Source organism: Lemur catta, chromosome 12 (assembly GCF_020740605.2).
Source record: "Lemur catta isolate mLemCat1 chromosome 12, mLemCat1.pri, whole genome shotgun sequence".
Taxonomy (NCBI): domain Eukaryota; kingdom Metazoa; phylum Chordata; class Mammalia; order Primates; family Lemuridae; genus Lemur; species Lemur catta.
In genome coordinates, this window is record NC_059139.1 from 24,594,748 (window position 1) to 24,620,780 (window position 26,033).

General features: G+C 48.9%; 1 protein-coding gene and 1 long non-coding RNA gene across 5 annotated transcripts in view; one reads left to right on the forward strand and one right to left on the reverse strand.

Moving 5' to 3' along the window:
- Nucleotides 1–17,283, forward strand: part of LOC123648591 (pikachurin) — a 42,682-nt gene extending 25,399 nt beyond the window's left edge. The window contains exons 1-6 of one of the 3 annotated variants that reach the window (XM_045566482.1): nt 924–934; nt 3,240–3,318; nt 6,162–6,305; nt 12,037–12,120; nt 15,694–15,797; nt 16,579–17,283. In XM_045566482.1, the coding sequence (XP_045422438.1) occupies nt 6,190–6,305; nt 12,037–12,120; nt 15,694–15,797; nt 16,579–16,733 (459 nt within the window). In that variant the 5' untranslated portion in view covers nt 924–934; nt 3,240–3,318; nt 6,162–6,189 and the 3' untranslated portion in view covers nt 16,734–17,283. Of the gene's footprint in view, nt 1–923; nt 935–3,239; nt 3,319–6,161; nt 6,306–12,036; nt 12,309–15,693; nt 15,798–16,578 lie in introns of those variants that run through there. The other 2 variants (XM_045566481.1, XM_045566480.1) reach the window with 2 other exon arrangements.
- LOC123648595 lies at nt 11,064–24,611 on the reverse strand. 2 transcript variants are annotated; one of them, XR_006738666.1, is made up of 4 exons: nt 24,565–24,611; nt 20,655–20,851; nt 18,406–18,691; nt 11,064–11,514 (listed from the first exon to the last, which is right to left on the reverse strand). It is a non-coding gene; the product is annotated as an uncharacterized LOC123648595 (long non-coding RNA). The 2 variants fall into 2 exon arrangements; XR_006738665.1 differs by lacking the exon at nt 24,565–24,611 and having other exon boundaries at nt 20,655–20,983.
- Between the last annotated feature and the right edge of the window lie 1,422 nt (nt 24,612–26,033).

Here is a 26,033-nt window from a genome sequence, read left to right on the forward strand (position 1 = left end):
GAATTCAAGTCCCCCAAATGGAAAGTTTGCTTTGCCTGGGCCGCAGGACTGCTGGCTTAGAGGCTGCTATTCCCTGGGGTGTTTTTTTGTGTCAGATGGCACAAGCTTTTAGGTACAAATGTGACAGAATGACAAAAACACACATCAACTAATAAATCATTGCCATGGAGAGAAGAGAGTGTAGAAAAGATTAAGTATAAGGGTTAGGTTAAAATATAATCATGTTTACAATATTTAAACCAACTCCATAGAGCCAGAAAGGGCTCTTCCGGATGGTCACTTCCAGCTCTGATGTTTTTGGATGGGATTAATATTTGTCCGTATGTACTGACTTAAACTGAATGTATTTTTATTACTTTGTATTCTGCGGTGTTGTTTCTGGAGGGAGCCCTTGCCCTTCGTTAATCACAAAATAACCAGGGCTCTGGGATCTTGCAAAGGGGCATGGGGTGGGAGCTGGAGCGATATTTTCCACCAGGGAGAGAAAAGAGGCAGCTGGCTGGCTTATCGTTCCTTCTTCACACGTAATCCGGAGCCAAGAAAAATAATACTCATTGACAAGGTAAGTAACTCCTTAGCAAGGAGCTGTTCTCCAGGTGTAGAAGAAATGCGGACTGTCAGTTGAAGGTGAGGGAGCCTAGGAAGTGTCAGACAACTTACAAAACTCTCCTTGGTTCATGCCGCCCCCACCTTCATCCAGCCGTGCTGGGGGAGGGGGTGTGTGGCTTCGTGCCACTCGTGCCCGGGAGAGATTTCCAGTGGTTCCTCCTGGAGCTCATGTTCACATGCTCTGAGAGGACATTTGGGCCCCTTGGCAGAGAAACAAATGATCTGCAACCAAAGGAGTTGGGATTTGACAATGACTGAAAGTCTGACTCTCCCTGTTCTCTTTCATGCTGGCACCGGGCAGAGTGTGGGAACTACTGCCTCAATAGTAAGTACACTAAGTCCTGTGACAGACTGTGGCAGCGCTCTGGGCTTGTGCCAGGGCCTGCCAGGGCAGACAACCACATGCTGGGGGGAAGCAGGGTGAGTGGTGTGGGAGCTCGGACGTGGCCACCGGGGCCGCGGGAATCCTTGCTCCCAGGGCTGGCCCCGAGAGCACGCATGGCTGGCCCTGGGGGAGCGCCTGAGCTCCTGCACTGGGGACTTAGCAGGCATCAGTCTCGGGCTCACACAGACCCCTCCGGGGGCTCCATGTGCAGAGCTGATGTGTGACAAGCACGTCCCAACCCTTTCAAGGAGTCCAGGGGAACATGGCTATTGGCCACAGGCCCACGGCCATGGCCAACAACAGCAGCGACAGGCCCTGGCTGTACCTCTCACCCTGGGGATAAGCCAGACCTGCCAGAGCTCCTCGTTCTGTGCAGCTCCGGGAAGGCCTCCTCCGCCCGCCAGCTTGGATCTGATCTCTGTCTCCCTTCGCAGCACTGGTGTCCTGCAGTGAGGAGCTGTCCCCACACCTGACAGCTCCCCTTGCCTCCTCCGTTTCTGCCCTCTTCCCCCTTCCACTCGCATTTCCATTTCCACTCCTTGGAGCCCATTCCCTCCTCTCCTTTCTCTGAATCCCCACCTTCCTTTCTATTTCCCTGTCCTCTCCTTGCCTGTGGCTGCCCCTCTGCGGCTCCCTCCTTTCCCTGCCTCTTCCTCCTGGTCTTCCTCGGCACCGCTTTCCTCCTCTCCTCGCTGCAGCTCTTCCCTGCTCCTCCCTCTTCCCACTCAGCTTCCTGGAACTCGGCTCCTTTCCCGTTCCCGTCCTCTTGCCATTCTGCACCCACTTTCTCTTCCTCTCCCTACTCCCCTTATTTTCCCCCCCTCCTCCTCTCTCCATCAGGGAGCTGGCCGGTGCGGCAAGAGCCTTTGGGTCCATCCCCGACAGGTCCTCGTCCTCGCCCAGGGCTGTGTTGCTTCAGAGAACCACAGAGCAATTTCTTGGATGGTTAACTCAGAAATTGTGTTTTAAGTTTTTATTTCTCTTCCTTTGTTGTTCTTATTTTCTTTCCTTCCTCCCTTCTTTCCTTCTTTTCTTTTATTTTTTATGAAAAGGTTTGGAAACTTTCCAACATAGGAACTTAGACTTGGGGGCTTATTGTCATTGGGTTTGCTGCTATCTCTCCTTTTTTTAATGTTAAAAAGTTAAGTTTGAACTCTTCCTATGGCTCGTAGCATCAAATAATTATACATTTCCTCTCCTGGGTGCAGAATCCTTTCTTCAGAGACTTCTTTGCACTGGCCACATATTTTCTTAAAACTATAACGTGTCTTACAAGCTGGTTTATTCTTTCTCAGTTTGCACATTTCTTTGAACATGAGATTTATTCTACCTTAATTTCTTTAAGCTGCCATTTCTGTATCTTTCAAAAGCGGAAAGAGATATTGCTGTTTTCTCTCTAGCAGAAATCCCCTAACTCATCCTCAATTTGTGACACCAAACACAGCTACATAACCTATTCTTTTGCTAACTGTATGTGAAAGGGTGACTCCTGAGGATATCACCTGAAACAAGGTGATAAGAATTTGGGAGGCAGGAAATACATCTCTAAGCTATTGGCAAGTCAAGAGGGCACCGGAAGCCAGAATTTGGGAAAGCCAGTCTGGCGCACGGTCTGTTCCTGTCTTAGCCATATGAGCTCAGACGAATCCTTGATGCTTCTCCTCCCCACGTTCCTCTCTGTAAGTGGGAAGGAGCAGCCTGCCCTGCCGCGTACTCCCTGCGCCTTGGCGAGAGTGTGGCGAGGGTCTGGTGGAACACACTGGAAGGTGGCAGAAGCGCAAAAGGCCTCATCCATTGTGCTTTGCAGCCTCTTGAGGTCACAGCTGAATAAAGAATCCTAGTGTGCCTTGTCTAGAGATTTGTTTTCTCTGCCTCCCTTGGAGAACATCTGGGGTTATCCCCATCTGCTCCCCACATGGTCCAAGACCTGCTCTTTGGCTTCCAGGAACAATTGGGAACGGTTCCAGTTTCAGCACATTGCAAGGCCTTCTCAGCAGAGCTGAGGCCAGTGACAGGGACAGGACTTGCCAGGGAGGGGAGAATGGGAAGAAGCCAGCTCCAGCCATCAGGCCGGGCAGCTCTGGGTCTGGGCAAGTGTGTGTGCGGCCGAGAGGAAGAGGCTGACAAGTTGCTAACTGTCGTATTTCCAGGAGCTGGCTTTCTTGGTGTTTTCCTGCCACGTATGTGAATGCAGGGGCCAAGAGAGACATGTACCATGTAACCTCTGTTTTCTGTTCTTTCACAGCGATCACAGAAGCCATTGAGATCCCGCAGTTTATCGGCCGCAGTTACCTGACGTATGACAATCCAGATATCCTCAAGAGGTAATGAGCTTCCACAGGACCTTCCTTATCTTTCCAGGAGTCAATTTCTCAATATCTTTCCCCAGACTTTTTCTCATCTGAAATGCCAGAAGATAATCCTCAAAGAAGACCACTTAGCCATAGCCTCGGGGGAAAAAACATGCACACATACACATAGAAACTAGAAAAAAGCAAAGGAAAAACAAGCTCATTTTGAAAAATCAGCCTTTCAAACAACTTTGATACAAACGGTCCTGGAGAGTGATGTGATCGGCCCCAGGGTTTCCAGCATTCGGACTTGGACAGCGAGAATAGTATGTTCACGAAGCCAGGGTTACGCGTGTGCTTCCCTGAGCAGGGCATGTAGCTTCCTGCTCCGCTGTGGCCATTGTCTTTAGCTTTGACCGGGCCAGCAGCAGAAAGCTTCAGCTGCTCCCAGAACCAGGCAGATCCAAGCCCATTTCCTATTAGGTCAGTACCTACCCTGCATCTTCAGCAGCAAAGCTCTCATGTCCTCTGCAGGCTCTGACCAGCGAGACGAGGGGCTTCTCATATCTGTTCATGTGGATACAAGAGCACAGGACAGGGAGATGCACAGATGTCAGCCCAGGCTTTTCACCGCTGGTGGCAGAAGCTCCAGCCCTGGGTTTTGGAAAAGCTTTTTACATGGCAACGGGGGAGTCTGGCCCTTGGCAAAATCCTCAAGCTTATCTTTGGCACTTTCGGTTTTCTCCTTCCCTCTTTTCCCTCCCTGATTCTTTGTAGTTTATAGTGTGTCATCTCCCATTCTGCCCCTAGCACAGTCATTCTAGAATTTTCCTTCCTGCATCTTAACACATTAAGGCAAATCTTTACGCTAAAGGCATTCAGCTCCTAGGGTGGAGTTCAGTGGCTTTTCAGGGAACAAAAGTGGTAGAGAGGATTTTTCCTGGGGCATTGGATGTCCCTGGTAACTCTGAATGTACACCAGACAGACATTGCTTCATTGCTTTAATCCCAGGTTGTATTTATGTTGTCTTGGTGTGGGGACTTAGGTGAAGTGGATTCCCAGCCAAGAGAGCTTCTCTTCCTTCTTTGGCCCTTTCTCTCCAAAGATGGAAGGTCATTTAGCCCCCAGAAGGCAGTGACAACATGAAAGGGGCCCAAGTCTTTAACCTCTGGTGCTTAGAGACCACTGGGTGGTTTGGAGGAGCAGAGGGACTTGGTGAGAGTGGGAAGCAAGGGGCCCCAAACAACAGCAACTCTGATAGTATGTGTGTGTGCACGTGTGTACATGCATGTGTATGTATGTGTGTGTAGATACATATGCATGTGTGTGAAGCTGCAGGTAAAGTCAAGTTCAGAGTCTATTTCCTTTAGATGCCTTTGGTGTCAAGTAACAGAAAGCTCAGCTTAAAATGTCTTAAACATAAAGGATATTTATTGTTTTATATAACAAGCAGTCCAGACTCAGACTGGATCTTGCGTTGATTTATTCAGAGAAACAACTGTATCTCAAAGACTTGACTCTCATCCATATTTCCACCTTGTTATCCTCAGCATACTTTCTGGGGCCACTCCCCAGATGCCCCTAAGATGCTCATAAGAAGGTTAGAAAGCCAGGCAATACCCAGTGAATGTAAAAACCTTTTTTTTTCCTCATGTGACTTTTTAAAAGGAAAGGAATCTTTCCCAGAATCCTCCTGGTGAATTTCCTCAATCGCATTGGACAAAAATGGGTCACATGTTCACCCCCAGACCAACCACTGGCCGGAGAAATGGGAATCTCTTGATTGGCATATACAATCAGTATTCCCCAGGCAAGCAGAAGGAAGGACCTGGAGCAAAAGTTTGGGAAAAGCAGGTCTCTAGGGAACGGGGCAGGGCTGGATTGCTCTGCACCTGGCCTAGCGGACCTTGCTCCCCCTCACCCCTCTGAGGCCCTGCATGGGAAGGCAAACTTGGTCTCCCCCTACTACATCAGGCTGGGAAGACTCGGTGCAGGTCCCCTCCCCTGTTCCCTACTGACTACATTCCACAGCTGCAGACGCAGGTGTGTGGGGCAGACAGAGATGGTACATGTGGCAGGAGGATGGCAAAAAACTTTTCCAGTAGAGTTAAAAGAGTAGTAATATTAAATTCCATTTGCTCCCCTCTCACTTTTGATGCAAGGACTTCAGGCCTGCTCTTTTCCTTACCACAGAGGAAACACTGATCACATTAGTGAGAATGGATTTCTTAACTAGTCTATTCCCGAGAATTGATAAGAGCATGTCAGCGTGTAAACCTATTCCTAGCCCATCCTGCCTGAGCACCCTTCCTTTCCTCACAGCTCCCTGTTCCTCTCCACCCTGGCTCTGCCCCAACACTCCTCCAGACCATGAACCCATCAGGCCGCCTTCCTTGTCTGACACTCACCTCCTGTGCAGTCATACCTGTCTAGACCTGTCCCCAGGACAGTCCCTGCCACAGCTGGTCATGCACAGCCATGGTCATAGACCAGAGAGGCTGCTAATTTGAGCCTCTTGGTAATTTGGAAACTCACTCTCTGTTGGGGGATGGGCCCCTTGAGTGGTAGGACAGGAAAGAGAGAAGAGAGGTATGCATGGGGCTACAGCCTGCAACCATGGCATTGGCCATAGTCTTGCTAATCTGTGACTCAGCTGTCTCATGGGGGTTCACAGTGCTTGGGGAGGGAGACACTGCTGCTGAGTGAGCAGTCCAGACCTTTAGACCCATGGTGCGACTCGTGGTGGTGAAGTAAGTGTCAGAAATACCAGATCATCCTTACATCTGGTCGCTCGGGGCTGGCAGACAAAACTAGGATTACTCGGAAACAGATGTTGGTGGCTGATTTGATGGACTTGTTTGTATATTTCCTCCAGGGTGTCAGGGTCAAGATCAAATGTGTTCATGAGGTTTAAGACGACTGCCAAGGATGGCCTGTTGCTGTGGAGGGGAGACAGCTCCATGAGACCCAACAGTGACTTCATTTCCTTGGGCCTTCGGGATGGAGCCCTGGTGTTCAGGTAACCCCCTCTCTGGCTGCCTTCAGCAGTACCTTGGGATTTTTCTCAGACAGTGCAGATCATGCCAAGCAGAGTGATTCAAAAGTAAGCCAAAACCCAGTCTGCTGGAATTGGCTACAGCCTGAAGCTCCAGGCTTATTTGAGACTCCTGGTCTTTCTTTCCAACATGCACCTTCTAGAGCAGCAGTCAGTAAACTACAGCCTGCAGGCCCACTCTGGCCCACCTCCCATTTTTGTAAATTAGGTGTTATTGGAATACTGTCATACTCTTTCATTTATATACTGCCTGTGACTGTGTTCATGCCATAATGGTGCATTTGAGTAGCTTCAAAAGGAACTGTATGGCAAAGCCTAAAATATTTGCTATTTAGCCCTTTACAGAGCAATTCTGTGCTGCCGTTCTAGTGTGCTACTGCCGTTTGCTCTCTATTCACAAATTATTAATGGAAGGAGAAAGACGACGCTGGCACCGCGAAGCGTGGAAGCGAGTGGTCGGCACAGCACTCAGCAGCCCAGGAAGGCCTGAAGATCTAAACCCCAGGAGACCTGGCTTTGAGTTCTCCCTAGTTCTGTTATCCCTCTTTTGTTTCAATTCCAATTAATATCATGGCATTTAGTGGACATTCATGCCAGACATCAGAGAGGGGATTAAGGAAGTAAAAGCCCCCCACACGCCTGCCCTGTGGCGCAGATGGGCTGGAGACTGCGCAGGGATTCTCGAGGCTTAGCGGGCGCCAGAATCACCCAGGGAAATGGCTGCCGCGCGGCGTGCCCGCCCCATCCCTGGAGTGCTTCCGGTTCAGGAGGTCAGGGGTGGGGCCTGCGGATTTGCATTTCTAATGCATTGCCAGGTATTTTGAGAGTAAGTGTCGCTTGCCCCGCATCACGCTTGCCCCTAAATAGCAGAGCATGCTACGTGGTTCAGTCCCACGGTCGCTGGGGACTTTGGAGAGCCGCGTGCGGTGGAGGCTGGAGGCGGCAGGTGCGAGGCCGCTTCCCGCCCGCCTTACCGACCTAGAGGTCAGACGCGGAGCTCCTCACGGCCGGTTCAGCCTGGCTGCCTCGGAGCCATTTTCTTGTGGTTTTCCTGTGGTTAACCTCGCCAAGGCCTCAAGTACTTGATTATGCCCAGAAAAGGGAACTGAAACAGTAGCTCAGCTGTGGGTGGGATGGCCTGACTGCCCCGCTAAACTACCAGCTGCAGCCTCTCCACCGCCCACAGGGAAGCGGGGCTGCTCGGGCCACCGCTCCGCCGGCTCCGGCACCCAGACCCCTTCCCTCAGCCGCCCGCTTGGCACCCTTCAGACGGCTCCGCTTCATCCTGGACATATTTTTTATGTTACTGTTTCTTTCTCAGGTTTCTGAAAATTGGCTCTGTGTTTTTGTTCTAGTCCTGGAGTTAGAGTTGCATCTGCGTAGGATGCACCGCCGAACCCGGGCAGAGGCCGAGCCGCGGGGTCACGCTGCCTCTGTATCCCCCCGTCTGGCAGTTATTCCATCACAGCTGTGCACGGGACACGGAGTTGTGGGTGGGCACAGGGAGGAATTATGGCATAGGCCAGTGATTTGGAAATGCCAGCATACAGTGAGTCAGCGGGGAGCTTATTTCAAAGGTAGATTCCTGGGTCACCCCTACCCCCGAGATTCTGATGGAGTGGGTGTGTGTGGGCACCAGGGTCTGATTGGAAACAAGCACCCCAGGGGGTTCCAGGAACCCTGACCTGAGAAACAGGGTCTGAAGTAGCTTTGGAGTCAGACATGCCTGATCCTTATGGCCATGTGACCTCACGCAAGTTACCTAATTCTCTGAGCCTCTGTCCCCTCTGTAAAAGGAAAGAGTTGGTTGTCAAGATTAATAAATTGATTCCTGTAAAGGGCTTAGTGCAGGGTCTGGCATAGCTAGTTGGTTATTAGTCATAATGGTAATACAAATTTTTATCCTTGATGGAGTGTTTTTGGAGTTTTAGAAGCCTTTTCCTCAGAGAGATAAAATTTAGTTATTGCTGCAATTTAGTTATTATTGTTGTTGTTATTTTTAGTAAGTCATGGGCCCTGCCCTTGGGGAGCTCACATCAGTGGAAGCTAGAGAGGGGATCGTTCTACAGAGGAGGCGAATCATTCTTGAGGTTTCAGTGTTTGATGCAGGACCGCAGCAAATAGAAGAGGAATCCTAAGATAATACAATTATATTCTCAACTTGCTTGACTTTCTTTCTTCACCTAAATGCTGTTTTCTTTTGCTAATTTAGTGTTCAAAGCCCTTCTGCCAAAGAGTAGGGAAGAGCAGTGGAATTCTTTAAAAAAAAAAAAAAAAACTTGTTCATGGTTTCAGTGCAAGGCTGAACAGAAGAAAAGGAAATCAAAGCGCTCAGCTAAAATGAGTGCGGTTTTCTGTTTTGTTTTGTGTTTTCATTTTTGTTTGCTTCATTTTGTTTTGTGATTATATGTGGGCCATAAAACCTACCACCGGGTGGGTTTGTGAACGTCACTTGACTGGCAGTCTTTCCCACTAATTTTCACCTCGTAACATATTCATGCAACAGAGAAAGGGAAGAGATCTAACATTAGTAAAATGCCCTCTGCTACCATTTAAAGGGGACATGACTAAAAGTGCCACTACATGAAGGCATAAAGGTGGTTGTGTGGTTTCCAAAAGGCCTCCTCCAGTGGCACATCCTGGTGGCCCACCTTGGTGCTCAGCCTCACAGCCTTCACAGCACACCAAGTGGAGTGGCTCAGAACAACCCATTCACGGTAGCCAGATTCCCAGGACATCGGTAGAGAAACCAGACATTCGTTCATTTGTTTCTACATTTTTATATTGAGGCATAACTATATGCGGTGCATACTTATTCAGTGTACAGCTTGATAAATTTTAAAATACATAAACACCAAATCACCACCACCCAGAACCAGATATAGAACATTTTCACCACCCAAAAAGGCTTCCTCATCCCTCTTCCAGGGAAAGTAGCCTCTATTCGTGGTCATTACGTAAAGAGGGAGCTAATCCAGGGTGAGTATCAGCATGCCTGGAGAAGCAGGAGCTTCTTTGGAGGGTCTGAAATCAGATAGAGTGGGGGTGGGGGAAGGGAGAGTCAGGCCATGGAGAAGCCCCCCAAGTTGCCCACCCACAGTGATGGCCGCACTCCTGTCTGCCAGATTCAGTGTTGACTCCCCAGAGCACGTTCTGGCTCTTGGCATGAACAGGAGAGTTATTAGGCTGGAGAACAGAATAAAGAACCCACCCTTTGTCCATACAGGATGGAACACAGCTGAAAGGTTTTCATTTGCTGGGTTATAATCACGTTCAGTCCAGCGTCCTGGCACTTATCCCCAAGTCACCTTGAATCTGAGAGCTGGGTGTTCCTGACTGCTCTGGTTACACATTCACAGCCTGTTTGCTTACTCTCACAGGTGGCTACACCTCTAGGAGAGGCTTCGCTCATTTAACTCGTGGTGACAACTTTCTCCTTCCTACTAGTCCCTTGGGGTGCATTGTCACCCCCTATGTAAGCTAACTGCTACATATATCTGCAGTGGTGGGATTGTTTGTTTGACTCCTACGCACAGTGCTTTCTGCACATGTTATCTTACTTAACATTTTCTATGGTCCTTCAGAGAAGGGATTATTATCTGCATTTGAAAGATGAGAAAATTTAGGCTCAGAGAAATAAAGCAGATTGCCCAAGGTCACAGAGCTAGTAAATTGGCAAGACCAGAGATCAAAGCAGGTCCGTGGAATCTGGGTGTCCACACTTTTCCTATCATCCCACGTTGCCTCTTGGAACAGCTGTAGCTAGTAATTTAGCTAGGTTTCTGTCAACAAGCAGCCAGCCTGCTTCATATTCATTCAACAAGCATTTGGCTGCCAAATAATGAAAACAGAAAATTCCACCTCCAGGCTGTTTTACACAAGGAGACACTTGATGTGGGAAAATTCATTAGAAAACAGTGGATTTTTCAGGGTCAGAGTGGCAGTTTTGTCCCATGGTTTGTCAAGTCACCCCAAATCCTATTCTTGGTTAAATGTCACTGGGTTGTGTGATTTCTTTGAGCTCCATTATTAAGGCAATGACCCATGGTGCTTTCTCTGGGAAAAGCCAAGGGCTTTCTATTCCTGCTCTTTTCTGAGAATGAGTGTGTGCCAGTGCTTAGTAACTAGCGCAGGTTTCTCTCGACACTCCTGTATCTCGGGCAGTGAGGTAAAGGGGAGACACCTCCTCTTATAAGATGAGGCGAGCGTTATCCCAGGTGGAACATATTTCCTTTCAGAAACGTGATTACATGGGCTTGATTATATTATCCAGGGAAGGTCTAGGCAGTTGGCCCAATGCCCAGGTTAGAGTAGTCACTCACTAAATATTTGTTGAATTAAATTAAATTAGAATAATTGAATGAACACTGGATTAAGAGGGATATTTCTCTCTGGTAAACAACATGTTCATGTTGTCTGATACCCTTAAGGTATCAGTGCTGAGAAGTGAACTTGAAAATAGAAAGCTACTAGGTGCACCTCATATCAGAGTAAAATGGGAGTTGAGGGCAGATAATACACCAAGTTCAAGTTCTACACGTTAGCTTTATGATTTTAGGCCAATTCCCTTAATCCCTCTGGGGTTCAGCCTACTATGCGATGTTCTGGCTTTTTTTTTTTTTTTTTAAGTGAAAACACATGTATTAGTTTCCTAGAGCTCTGGTAACAAATTACCACAAATTGAGTGGCTAAAAACAGTAGAAATTCACTCTCTCACAGTTCTGCAGGCTAAAAATCCAAAATGCCATGTATTGCCAGGGTTCGTCCCTTCTGGGGGGTCCGAGGGAGATTCTGCTCCATGCCCCTCTCCAGGCTCTGGTGGTTGCCGGCAATCCTTGCCGGCACCGGTGGTTGCCGGTGTTCCTTGGCTTCTAGATGCTTCGCTCCAATCTCTGCCTCCATCTTCACATGGCATCTCTTTCGGGTGTCTCTGTCTCTGTGTCCGAATCTCCTCTTCTTATAAGGATACCGGTGATATTGGATTCATATCGCCCTGATCCAGTATGACTTCATCTTAACTAATTACTTCCACAAAGACCCTATTTTCAAATAAGGTCACATTCTGAGGTTCTGGATAGACGTGAGTTTTGGAGGGACACTGTTCAACCCAGTATAACACATTACAAATGGTAAAGCTCTTCGTATTGTTTCTGATGCTGTAGTGCTGATGCTTCTGTATATGGGGACATAAAAAAAGAACCTGATGAAATTATGCTAAGTGAAATAAGCTAGTCACAAAAAGACAAATATTGTATGATTCTAATTATATGAGGTATCTAGAATAGTCACATCCATGGAGACAGAAAGTAAAAGGATGGTCGTCAGGGACTGAGGGGAGGGAGGAATGGATACAATGAATTTTTGTTTTGCAAGATGAAAAGAGTTCTGGAGATTGCTTGCACAACAATGTGAATGTGTGTGCCTAACACTACTGAACCCTATGCCTAAAAATGGTTAAGAAGGCAAAGGTTATGTTGTGTATATTTTACCACAATTTTTTTTTAATTTCTAATCATTCATGGGCTATCCTGGAAACCAGCCAACCACGTTTTATAACACTGTTTTGTTTTCTGTTAAGGAAACTGCATTCTGAGTTCCAAAAAGCTTTTGCACTGAGAATCATTTGGGAATGGTGTCTGCCTGTGCTTTAGTGTTTTATTCTGTTCTCTGTCTTTTTCTTGTCCAATGCCTTTAGCTATAATCTGGGCAGTGGTGTGGCATCCATCATGGTGAATGGCTCCTTCAACGATGGTCGGTGGCACCGAGTTAAGGCTGTCAGGTGAGTCCCAACCACAGTGTGAGCCAGAGCTAGCAACCTTTTCTGGTGTCGTAGCACTCCTCACCCAGGGCATTCAGGGCATTTTGCCACCAACTCCCACTGTACCCTCCACTGACGCTCACAGGCTGGAGAGACTGAATCCACAAATCTTCACTGAACGGTAACCTTCAGGAGAGAAAACCTTTTGATGACTAACCCAGAGGAGGGCCTTGTTATCTAGTGAGGTGAAATTTCAGGGTATGTGGACTTGGAAGAATTCTTCAAATCTCATTGCATAGGCAATTGCCACTTAAAAAAAAAAAATTACCTGAAACCTAGAAGCTGTATGTGGTTCATACAGCCCCAATTGTTAATATTTATCTCCCCTATCCCAGAGGTAATCACTACCCTGACTTCTGATTAACTTTGGGTGAATCATTCCTTTGATCTTCTTTATAGCTTTACTGTCTACACTCATATTCCTAACAATATATCTTCAGAAACCAAATAGTAGGCCCAAACCTAGAGACGTCAATACTGCATGTTAGATAAAGGTCCTGGGAGAAAATAAGTTGAATGGCAGCTCTGGTTGGGGTTCCCTGAGAATTTACCGAAACCCTTTCTGGGGAAGTCAGTGGGTGAGGTCATGAATGAGGCCTGGGAAGCATGAGGCTCACCATGGTCAATTTCCTACTCAGCTCACACGCAGGCTGTCATGGGAAGAGCCCCACGGGGCCCCCTTCCCCTGTCACTTTGCCTGCTTTTGAAGGCCTTTGAGGAGAGAGGCAGATCTGCGCCTATCAGCTGCCCAGGTGACCTAGAACCCCCTTTAGACCAATAGGGATTTTGACGAAGCCCCAAATCTAACTTTTTGAAAAAAGAAATGATTTCCCATAATGAGTATTTGTAGGCTTGAATTTCAAATATATTCTAGAATATAAGTCAAAATGTACCGAATCCAACCTAACTCCAGAATACTCCAAACTATATGGCTTCTAAGTTCCTCATTTCTCTCTATTATCCATCGTTAGAAGGGCTTGCATGGAAACATCCAAAGGAATATGAAATGCTTGAGTTCTTACCTGCAACCATACTTGATCCCAACAATCTCTACCCTGGGAACATTAGGGAACACCCTGCTGTCAGTTTCCTTGGGAAGAGATGGATTGTGGAAGGATTTTTAAACCTTCATTAATTGTTGTGGTTTGATTATGTGTATCAAGACACACACTGGAGGGAATGCCAGGCACTTCCTAGACATCTAAGGAAACCAATGTTAAATGAGTTTCTCAAGACTATACAACTGTTTGTGAGCAAAGCCAAGATTAGAATCCTAGATCAAAGCCCTTTCCATCCCACCCCATGATGCAGCCCACCCACAGCTAGGATTTCAGATGTTTGGGAAGCATAAGGCAGTGGAATCTTACACCAGAAGAATGTCAGATGTCAGAGCATTGAGCTTGGTGTCATGCAGATGGCTCAGCAGACTTGCCTTTTCCTATTGGCATCACTGATATCTCTCGTAGTGGGCTGCAGCGAGGGCTAAACAGTAGCAGTGGATCCCAGGAACTGGACAGGTGGGAGTATTCCAGCAGACAGTGTGTTCTGAGCAGAATGGTACAACAGATCTCAGTGGGAACTGGCTCAATGCCATAGATGTCAACTATGGCAAGAAGGATTGGGTGGATACCTGAATCCTATGTAGCAGGCTCTGGGGTTAGAGACAGGGGATCCATGAAGAGGACATGCTCAAAGGGAGCCTTGCTTTGTACACTGTCTTGCTCTGGGTGATACTGGTCTTGTAGGCATCGATCCCAGCAGAAAAGAGAAAACAAATTCTAATTCCTTAGACATCTCCAGGTACCAGGCACTTCACATACTTTATCTTAGTTAATATTCACAGCAACCTAGATTTTATAATCTTCATTTTATGGATAAAAATGATGATATGATGATATGATGATATTGATAACAATAACACCACACTTCCCTACCAGTCTTTATGTATCGGGTGTCATGCTCTGTGCTTTGCATGCATAATGTCTGATCTCCATGATAGTCTTGGAAGATGGGCACAGTTATTCCCATTTCAGATGAAGATGCTGAAGCTCCACAAATTCACTTGTTCATTCGTCTACATTGTGAGCCCTATATTATTCCAGACACATGAGATCCGTCATTAAATAAAACTAAGATCCTTGCCTGATGGTCTTGCATTCTAATGGGAGGCAACAGACAATAAGTAATAAATATGATAAAGAAGTACTTATCTATATGTTAGAGGTGATACCACATATTTTTTAAGTCTAAGATGCCATTGATTATAAGGCATATCTTCACTTCAGAAATATAAAAAGTGAGAAATTCTTAGCATTTATGTACAGTGTGTGAAAAAAATGGAATGTTTTAGAGCAATTATGTTTTCAAAAAAAAGGCAGGGCAAGCAAGGCAAGCTGTTGAGGTCTTTGCCTGACACTCAGGTGTAAAATTCTAAGAAAGCATTTCCAAAATGAGGATTGGGAGTGTATAGTCTCAGGGGTGAGGACAGAACAGGAGAATCTTCACTGAAGCTCAGTACTGGAGGAGTTGCTGTCAAGCAGTGAGGCCTGGGCTGGTGTACCTGCCCCCCCCCCCCCACCCCGTGCTATAGAAGCATATGTATTTGCTTGAAGAAGGTTCACGGGGCTGGATAGGTTTGGAAACCAGCTTAGAAAACTGCAAAGCCCTTGCCCGAGCTGAACACTTCCCCTCTCCTGTGTTCAGAATCACTTTGGGGCTCTGTGGGTCCTTTAGAAACTTCTAAGCCATTCTTATTCCTCTGCTAGAATGATCCTCTATCTACAAAAGCTGCTTCATTGGCTTTGGTTGTGTTTAGAATAATATTCAAGCCCCTCATGGCTCCCCAGGCTCAGCCCCTCAAACCCCTCCCCACTCCTCCCCTTGGCTTCACCTGTAAGTTCCTCCCTGGCTCCCTCTCAGTCTTGGGGTAAATCCTGAGCTCCTCATGAGCCCTCACTGTCTGCTTCTGGCTTCACTGTCCATCCCCTTTGTCCTCTGTGATCCCTCTGAGCTGACCTTGTTCACTCATCTACTGTTATGAGCCCTGCGGTAGCATCTGTGGCACGGGCTCTGCAGTTTTCTAAGCGGTCTTCCCTTTGCCATGGCTGCTGCCTCTGCTTGAGCTATCCTTCTCCTTCGCCCCCCTTGCCCGGCCTTCAAAGCTCATCGGGGGCAGAATCTCCCCTGAGAAGCTTTTCCTGCCCTGCCTGGTAATAACCGCCCTGTCGCTGGTCTGGGTTGGGCACTCCTGTGTGATCCCACGGCACCCTTGCCGTCTACCGTGGAGTGGTTGGTGGCTCTGCGCTGTCACTCCCAGCTTGGTTTTTTTTGTCTTCCTCGGTAGACCACAAACTCCTGAGGGCCAGGAACTTGGGGTTTTTTTTTGTTGGGATTTTGCAGCCCCATCATTTGTGAGGGTACATCATTATGTATCCGGCACATAGTGAGTGCTTTAATACATTTTTATTGAGATGGATGAACATTTGAATGAGCTCCCAAAATGGTGAAGTTTGGGGGATTTTTTGTTGTTTACAGGGATGGCCAATCGGGAAAGATAACTGTGGATGACTACGGGGCCAGAACTGGCAAATCACCGGGCACGATGAGGCAGCTGAACCTCAGTGGGCCTCTGTATGTAGGTAAGTGCCCTTGGCCAAATCTAAATTAGGCCAGTGCTTGTCTGGGTGGTCCTCTCTGGGCACTTCACTGGACCAGTCAAATACCTGGAAATCAGGAAGCTCTCCAGATACTCCATTCTCCCATTTGCTGAACTTCTGACTCATAGCTGAGGGGACAGGAAGGGACTCACTCAGCTGCTTTTGTGCCTTGGACTGATCCACCAGGGAAACCATACTTTTCTTGTTTATAGAACAGGAACCTGCTAAATATAGCTCCATGAATGCTCTCTGAGGAAGGAAGATCTGTCTTTCTGGTCCCTCTCAGAATAGAATGAGTAGTATTTCTGCTAATGGCTTATAACACACTAATGTAGACACATAAAAATGAAAAGCTATCTCTGTCCATATGTTATTTTCTAAAAGTGAATTTAATTGAAAGCATTCAATATCAGTGTGCATCTTTTGGTTTAAGACGATATCACCTCTAACTACACACTACATTTTGTTGACATTATATAACATTTCAGAATTTACTAGATACTATTTGGTCTCAAGGTGGTCACTTGGGCCAGAAATCACACATGAGGTATGTATTTATAGCCTTTGGTTGTGTACCCAATTGATCCAAGTCAACCTGTCCCTTCAAGGATAATTATAAAACAGGCAGAGACGCTGAACAGTTCAAGGGACCCACAGCCCTTACCCTGTCAATCAAGGGGCCCTTTGCTCAGTAGACACTCAGATGCCCCAAAGAGGAACCCCGACTTCCCCCTGCTGACACCTCCCTCTTGCTTCCTGGCAGGCGGAATGAAGGAAATTGCTCTGCACACTAACAGGCAATACATGAGAGGCCTCGTGGGCTGCATCTCTCACTTCACCCTGTCCACCGATTACCACGTTTCCCTCGTGGAAGATGCCGTGGATGGGAAAAACATCAACACTTGTGGAGCCAAGTAACACCAGCTGGCCTATCCTGAGAATCCCCGGGGCCCCGAGACCCTGCCTGATGCTGTACACAGAGGCCCAGGGACCAGGTGTGTTTCTTCTCATCGAGGAGAAAGTACACCCTGATGAGAGACTGAGAACCAAGACAGGAGTCCCTGGGTGGCCTTTCCTGCTGACACTCCGTGGGCCAAACCCAGCAGAATACTCTGTGTAGGAAGCAGCGGACTTTGTCCATTGAATGTGTAGCGGCTGCCAGAGATCACACATCAGTGCAAATTCCAGAGCCCGTCTGCTATAGCTCCATGACTGTGTTGTGATTCATAGTACATTAAAAAAAGAGAAAGAGGAAGAGAGAGAAAGAAACCCACAGGGCAGTATTAAAATACTTCTCTTCTCTGACTCATGACACTTTTAATGACAGCAGAATGACTATGTGACCTTGAACTTCAAATTTCCCACCTTGGCCCATGGATTGTTCAGATTAACCCCTCCCACTCCTCACTGGCTGGCTCGATGTGCTCTGACTATTCCATGAAAATAAAGATGGAGGGAGAGAAACACAGAATCATAATCATAATGTGGCCCCCTCACCAAAGTTTACCTTGAATGTGAAATCCTTATGTTTTATAATGCAAATTTAAGAAAATGAGCCCCACGATTTTATAGCTGTACTTTTGTATGTGTATATTTTTATAGCTGAAGACTGTCCACACAGTATACTTTTGGAAGTTTGGGTAGATGACCCTGAATTCTTGCACACTTTCCTAAAAATTTTCTCCCAAAGGAGACTTGTTTGGGCCCTTTGTGGTATCAGTGGAGCAGGACTGGTAACTTGAGTGGGCGACGTGGGGACCTGACCATCCTCTTTCGGTAACTGTTGATGTTCAAAGGGATGCATATGAAGCTTTCCAAATAAGCAGATTAAAAGGAACATGTGTTATGGAGGTAGGTCACTGTCATTCTTGTTTTAAGAGAGGGGCAATATTTGTATAGACTTGAATAAAGGGGATGAAGAAGGCTAGAACTCATTCATTCATTCATTCGTTTATGGAGGTGTTACTGACTTTGCAGAGGCCACGTCCGTACTCATGGACACTAATACACTCAGTGTTTCTAAGGCTGTGCAGGGGGTGGAGGGACATGTCCTCAGCATGATCTGAGCTGGGCAAGAACCAGAGAAACAGGATTTCTTCCTTCTGCACCATCAGATGTCTCCTTTGCTATTCACCCATGTGACCCTGGGGACAGCTGGCTCACTGGCAGATCCCCAAGACAGGACTTGCTAAGGGAAAGGTGAGATGAGCGCTGCCCCCAAAGAGGAGGGAAATATGATCTATTAATACCTCACGCAAGTGCCTATAATTAGTCCCAGTCACGACTCTGCTCCTGTTTGTGCAGCATCATTCAGCAAAGACTTTGGAGGTTTGTGCAAAACCCAGTTTTAAGCACGTTAAGAATTATAAAAGGTGAATAAATAAACCAGAGAGGTTCACTTTGTGCCCCAATCTCCTGCTTCCTGTCTTTGGGAACCTTTGATGACCAGGATCTTTCCTACCAGAGGAATCATGGTAACAGTAGAACAGTAATCATCATCATCCTCTCCTACCCACGTCACCTGTGAGTGCAATCTGAAGAGAAGCCACATGGTAGAAAGAGGGTCCTACCACCTCCCAGACGTACTCACCTCAGTGCCTTCCCTGTGATGATGCTGGGTCAGTGCTTCCCAAGACATTTGAGTTGCCTTTACAGCCCGTCTTCAATGGATTGCCGCCAGCCGAAACAATCATTGCGATTTTAGCAAAGTATTCAGCTGAGTTGAAGCCAGAGAGCTTCAGCTTGCAGATGGGTTGTTGTCCCATGAAAGTGTTATCCAGAGAAAAATGCGATGACCCAGGGATGAGGGCCTGGGAAGGTGTGTAGAACTGAAGAGGATTCAGAGCTCCCTGCACCCGGGTGGGAAGCTGGCGGGGCTAAGGGGAGAGGAGAGACACGGCGAGGGGTTCAGGGCAGTAGGGACCCTGCAGGTGAGAGGCAGCAGAGTAGAGGGACCCAAGAGCATCTGATGATGTGGGAGGCTCAGAGTAGGAGACAGGATATTCCAGATGTCTCTGTTTTCTCTAAGTATATCTGTTGCCTATTGCCTCGATAATGCTGTATAACAACCAACCACAGAACCTCAGTGGCCTATAGCAATAAGTGTTTATTGCTTATGTGCCCTGAGTGGTCAGCTTGGCATCTCTGCCAATCTTGCCCGGGTGCTTATTCTGACCCGGGTTGGACTTGTGCACACGTGCAGGGGTTGCTAATTTAAGAAGGCCTCACTGGGACAGTGAGAGGGGCTGGAGTCTGCTCCGTGTGTCTCTCATCCTCCTCCTGGGCCCAGTGGGCTGGCCTTAGCATTAATGGCCTTGGTTTGGAACTGCCCCATGGCCCTGCAGCCACATCTTATTAGTCTGTAGATTTAAGAGATGGAGAAATGGAGTCCACCCCCACAGAGAGAGAACTACTGAGTCACCTGGCAAAGGGCATGGATACAGGGAGGCATGAAAAATCGGGCCATTCATGCCATCGATCCACCACAGCAAGTCAGATTTTGAAAGAAGTACGATAGGGGCTCAGCGGCAATAGGGCCTCTGCAGGAACCCTTGGGGCTGGGGACGAGGTCCAAGGTCCGTGCAGTGCTCAGTGACAGGCCAGGCGTTCACCCTCCCCCAGCCCTGCCCTTCCACCTGTTGCCTGACGCTTGGCAGCGGGTTGTTCTGGGGAGGAAGGACGGGCAGGGAGATGGGATCCGTCCCTGCCTTTCGGGTAGCTGCTGTGGGGAGAGGCATGTCGGAGACGGCTGGCTGGGCTCTCTACTGGAGAGAAAGTGTCAGTGAGCAGCCGGGGAGTACAGAGGTTAATGCAATCCCTGTTCTGTGAAGGAAGGATTCGGAGAGGCATGGGTTCCTGAAAAGCCTTTGTCCCACAATCAGCATCAGAGAAAATTCCCCAGAACTCTCCACCGTTCTAAGGAAGGGTGACTGGGGGTGGGGCGAGAACGTTCTTGCTTTTCCTTTTAAAGTGGACTTTCACAACCCTGGACAGCCCAACTGCGGGCTTTCTCTCAGGAAGGTCAGTGGGGTCCTCTTTGTCCCCACATGGCCCCAGAAGCTCTGGAGGCTGCAGCCCGCGGAGACGCCCCCTCCTGTCCACCAACGCGGCCCCCACTCGCCCCCACTGGGAAGGGCTGCCCTGCCCTCCTGCCCTCTTGTTTGCCTTTCACTTCCTGACCCGGTCCTGTCCCAGGCTCGGGGCTGCTCCAACACAAACAGGTCGCTGCTTTCCACATACTAACTGCCCTGCTCACACAGTAACTGGCGCTTTCCTTCCGACTTCCCTCCTCTCCTTCCCTCCACTGCCCACCTCCCCTCTTCCCCCCTTGCAGGGAGCTGCCTCCGCCCTGAGTGGGAGGAAGGATCTCGGAAATGTGCCCAGAGCTGGAGCTGGCAGGCCCAGAGATTTCCACTTGGAGGAAATGCTGCATTTTTCACCTTTAACCCAGAAAAATATGGTTCTCAGAAAGCTTGTTTTTAGCACTGTGAGTTCCCAAAGGAAGAAGAATAGGGAGTAGGAGAGGCCCCAGCCCCTCTCAGAGCTCTGACAGCCAAACCCCCAGCCCAGAAGGCTGTTCTTCCTGGGAGGGAATTGCCAAGGGGCAGCCTGCAGAGGCCCAGCTGCTGGAAAATAAAGGCGGAGAACTCCAGCTCCCAGTGGAAAGACAATGGTCTAGGAGAGAAGCCTGGACAAAGCTTCAGCCGCTTCCCACTCCCCTCCCAGCCCCTCCCAGCTCTTGCCCTCCCAAGAGCCCCAGTAGCTGCCCTGGAAGATGCAAGTCCGTAGGGTGCACAGCCACTGCCCACACTCGGTCCAGAAGGGTTGAGATTAGCTTACCAAAGGTGAGAAAGAAGTTCTCCAGGACTTTCTCCCCGAGCAAGCCCAGTGAGGAGAGAGCTGGCGGCACGGAATCAATACCAGAATAATCCGAAATCAGGGAGCTGTGCAGCTGCAGCCCACTCCCATGGTCATTTCTCAGCCTAGAGCAGTGGGTCATTCAGCCGCATCAGAACTGGGCATCGAGACAGCACACACTATGCAAAGAAGGGAAATACGAGTGCCCCTGCGTCAGCCATCACGTGGCCCAAGGAACCAGGGCTGAAGGCATTCAGCGTGGTGGGTCTCCGTGGAAGCCACAGGCTGCTGATAGGAAGTCCCAGCTTACAGGTGGCTCCTTCAGGCCAGGAAGTGACTAATCCACTTCAGCAGCATGAACTGGCTCCTGAGAGCCGGCCTGTGAGTAACTGCATCTCAGCTTCACATTCCAAGAACGATCACGTATTTGATCCTCACCACAGTCCTCCCGTGATGGCCAGAGCAGGTAGCATGGCCTGTTTCACTTGGGAAGACAGAAGCTGGGTGGGTGACAGAGGGGCTGGGTGACTTGCTCGTGGTCCCCCCATGAGGACACAACCTCGATGCTGCCCTGTGGAGCTTTAGGCAGGTGCAGGCCGCCCGAGGACACCAGCTTCCGCTGGTTAGCTGTCCTTGGCAGCGTAGTCACCTGGGGGAGGGGGATTTGGGCAGAGGCCAGGCCCCGAGAGTTCGCTTGCCAGTGTCTCATCTCGGCTCTGAGGCTGCCTTCTTCCAAAGCCCTTCCATTGCAAGGAGTCTGGGTTGAACAAATCTGAAAGCAGAAACCAGAGCTACCCCTGCACAGCGGGATTCAGGCCACTCTACAGGCAATTAGGTGTGAGTTGAATTCCTCTCCCTTCTCTCCTTTGCCTTCATCTCCACAAATAACTCCATAACTCAGGGGAGTTGCTGCAACCTATTCGTGGTGCAGTGTGCTCCCCTGGGCCCCTGCCTAGCTCCGGCCAAGCCACGAGCTGAAAGAGCAGGGCAGGCAGCCGGGAAAACCTTCCCCCGCTGTTCCTCTTCTTCCTGCTTGCTCTTGCTAAGGCATCTTTGTCCTAGAAAGTGCGTGGCTCCCAGGAGCACTTGCCCTTTCCTGGAAAGCCGTGAGAGGAACATTATGTCTCAGCATTTGGGATGCGGCCTCTGCTTTTCTATTCATCCATCTTGCCTCTCTAGTTTGCTCAAGATCCAAATGGTGCACAAAGCACAGGAACTTCCCAGCACATGGGTGGGATGGGCCTCCCGAGGTCCCGACCGCCCACCTCCTCCAAGCCGGGGCCCAGCCTGGGGCTATGCCTCCCTGGACAGCCTGGTACTCAGGGCTGCAGCTCCGACTTGGCGAGGAGAGGACTTGGATTAGGATGTCTCTGCGAAGGAAGGCCAAGGAGGCTCAAGGAATTTGCCATTTATACTCATTTAATAACAAAAGTAAGAGGCACCAGGCCAGGGGATTAGCTAAGGAAAGCCCTGTTAGGAAATTGGCCAGAGGAAAGCAGAGACAGAGAAAACGGATTCTCAGCCAAAGAAGCCGAGGGAGGAGAGGGGTGTGGGGTCACGAGGCCTGCTTCCTGGTGACCTCGGGCCCTGGATGCAGACAGCCCATGTTCTCACTGAAGGTGGGGTTCAGAGGGCCACTGTGAGAGGGTGACTATGAAATGGATGCACTGTCCAATGGAGCAGAAAGCAGGAAATGTGCCCATCGGTCATTCAGGCCACATTCACACAGCCAGAAATGAGAGAAGCCTGGGCGATCACCCACTCCAGCCCCGTATGGGCCTTGGGGGGTAAAATGGTTTGCCCAGGATGAGGGGGCCTTATTTGCTGTCACATGACTGTCTCCGGCCTGGAGGCCTGCAACCCCTAGGAGCTTGCTGGGAGGCTTTGGGGAAGGGAACGACTTGCTGGGCCTTCACAAGCAATGCTGTCTCTCCCCTCCGGGCACTTGCCCACACACCTGTGTTTCACTGACATTTACCGAGGGCTTGAAATTCGAAAACTAGCCCCTGGCTGAAATGCCAGTGAGGATATAAAGCATAGAGGACTCAGTTCCTCAAGTCAAGGTGTGGCCAGGGCTATGGTCTCACCTGAGGCCCAGCAGCAGCTAGATTAAAGCAGAACAGACTCTCTCTTCAGGGAGGCCCCGCCCCGCTGTAAGAGCTCCCCTGATGAGGTCACACCCAGCCAGGATCGTCTCCCTAACTCCAAGTCAGCTGATTAGCAACCTAGTTACGGGAGTGACAGCCCAGCCTATTCACTGTTCAGAGCAAGAGCCTTGGAGCCTTTTTAGAATCCCGCCTACCATAACCCTTATCAACTCCAGCTTCCAGTCTGTCCTACCTCCAACTAATACTTTGCCAGAAACCAGATTCAATTTCTTAAAATGCACCCTCTGTTGTGAGTTATCCCAACTGAAAAATGTGTGCTGCTTCCCTAAACAATGAGTCAAACACAGACTCATAGGATGAGGGACGGGAGTTCTATTCCCAGAGAACAGAAAAATACTTTAAAGTTCCTATTTATAGTTCCTGAAGATCCTGCTTTCCTTGGGTCTAGGACCCTTTGCAATGACTAACGGCCCAGGCTGGACAGTTGACGGTGTGGGTGCCAGGGGGCTGGGGACACTGACTCAGGCAGCGGCCCCTTCCAGCGGCCACTCAGCATGGGCCTTGAGCAATCCTTGTCTTAGAGGAAATGGCGCGTACTCAGCAGAACTCTGCATGGGGTCGGAAGCTTCAGCAGTTGCTTGTAAAAGACCACGTTTTATGACACGGAAAAGCTGGTGTGGGAGTTCTCCTGTATAACGTGCCAGTGGCTCCTAGTATGGAATTCAAATGTTGTTCCTCAGTTCCGACCAAACCAACGCCAAACACTTGCCTGACTTTCAAAGTTACCCATTATTTAATGAAAAATATGAATATAGAAAAATGTCCAGAATACAGAATTAAATAATTCATCTGTACATTGGAATTTTAAGTATCTGTGAAAGAACAATGCCATAGATATGTTCTATCGATATGAAAACATTTTTAAAATATGTTTAAAAAATCAAGTTCCAAAATAGAATATACATCACTCTTATAAATATGCATACATATATGAATATATGTGTACATACACACATTCACGTAGGAAAAATGTCTGAAAGAATAAAATGTAAAATGCTAAAAATAGCTAATGCTGCATAAGAAGATTATGTGATTTTCTTTTTCCTTTTATTTTCTTTCTAGTTTTTCTTCTGTGAGATTTGTTTGTTCTGTTCACTCAGAATATCACTCGCTTTGGGGGGACCGGTCTTCCTCCAACTCTTGTGAAAATGGCCTTTGAATAGAACCTCTGCCTGGCCACCTGACTGGGCCAGCACAGGGCACAGGACACAGGCCAGGCAGTGCGAGTCCTTACTGAAAGCTGGCGAGGAAGGGCTCTCTCCTCTGATCGTGAGGCTGTAAGCCTGGAGGAGCCTGGAACCACGGGCCCAGCTCCGTGGGGAGGTCTGGCCCGAGGGAGCCAAGTTCAGTACGTGCACAAGGGGACTGTGTCACTCCTGTGTGGACTGGGAGGCTGCAGCAGTGTGGCCCTGCCTGTCCACATGGAGCCTGCCCTGAGATATCTGGGCCAAGACCGTCTCCAGAGCAGCAGACACGCAATGGGGGAAAGAGAGGGCAGGACAAGGATGGATCCCTGGGTTGTTGGAAGGACACAGAGATCCTGACCCACAGAGAAGGAAAATAAGGTTCAAAGTGGAGAGGAATGGGGTGGGGGCGAGAGAAGGGCTCTGACTTGTCACTGCAGATAAAGCCCATTTATCCCTGGCTGCTTCTGTCAAAGAGATAAGAGGATGAGGGCAAGTTTTCTTCTAGGAAGAACAAGGTAAACTGCATTCAGCACATACCTGAGCATCTGCCATGAACAAGGCATGATGGCCCACGTGTGGGACAGGAGCTGCCTCAGGCCACCACAGGGTACCTGCTTCTGTCAAAGAGATAAGAGGATGAGGGCGAGTTTTCTTCTAGGAAGAACAAGGTAAACTGCATTCAGCACATACCTGAGCATCTGCCATGAACAAGGCATGATGGCCCACGTGTGGGACAGGAGCTGCCTCAGGCCACCACAGGGTACCTGCTTCTGTCAAAGAGATAAGAGGATAAGGGCGAGTTTTCTTCTAGGAAGAACAAGGTAAACTGCATTCAGCACATACCTGAGCATCTGCCATGAACAAGGCATGATGGCCCACGTGTGGGACAGGAGCTGCCTTAGGCGATCACAGGGAGCCTCCATCCTCGTCCAAGGCACGGAAGTTTAACAAGGACTCCTGTCTTTCCATAGTTGGAGACTACTCTACAGGGGGATCACCTTCTGTAAAATAACTAATATCCAGGAAAACACATTAAACCACTTATTTTTTTAAGGCACATTTAAAGAGTATTTATCAAGCACCTGAGATGTGGCAGATACTGCGCTAAGCCCTGTGGACCTAACAGTGACCAACCAGAGCGTTGGAACTGTGCTCAGTGCTGCGGGCGAGTTCCGGCCTGGGAAGGCACAGGACCCAGGTCCTGGCGATACCTGAGAAGGTCCTCTGGGCCAGCAAGGCCCAGCATTTACACCTTCAAGGCCTGAGGTGTTCTTGAGGTTTCTTGAGGACAGAGGCCCATGTGACAATCCAGCATCTACTCTGTCAGCAGCATTGTGCACCCGGCCTGCAACCCTCCCCCCAGTCCTGTGAAGGGGGGCGCTCAGAGCCACGCTTCAAAGACAGGAAACAGGCTGCGAGGCTGAGTAGCTTCTCCAAGGTTGTCCTGGTAGTGAGTGGTGAGACCAGGGCCGCGTCCAGGTCTGGGCGGCCCCATGCAAGGCGGCCGCTGCCGGGGCCATACCGGGAGGTGTGAAACTTAGCGTCAGCCAACACAGGAAAGGAAAGCAGCGACAATGGGCATTGAAGAAATTAGACTCCAGGTTCATTTCTGAAGGTGGCGCGTTGCCTGCCCTGGTAATTGGGCAATTTGGGACTAGCAAGGTCCGTCTGTTCTCAACATTCTGCTTCCTCAGGCTTCTCGAGCCTGGCACGCAGGGACGCGGAGGCAAATGTGAGCGAGGGGTGTGTGCAGGCTTTTGGGGCTCAGTCTAGAGCAGAGGCCCAGCTCTGCAGCAGAGGGAGAGGCTGGCTGGGGGGCAGGAGGGGAAAAAAGATTTAAGTTTGAGCTGAAACTTGAAATTCTTTCTCACCCTTCAAACGTTTAGAGACATAATTGAGAGGCTAACACACTGTAGGTACATTCATTTTAACATTATTTCTACTTACCAGGTTTTATCAAGATCATCCTCAAAAGCTTTTCTTGTCTCTTTAATCTGAGACTAATA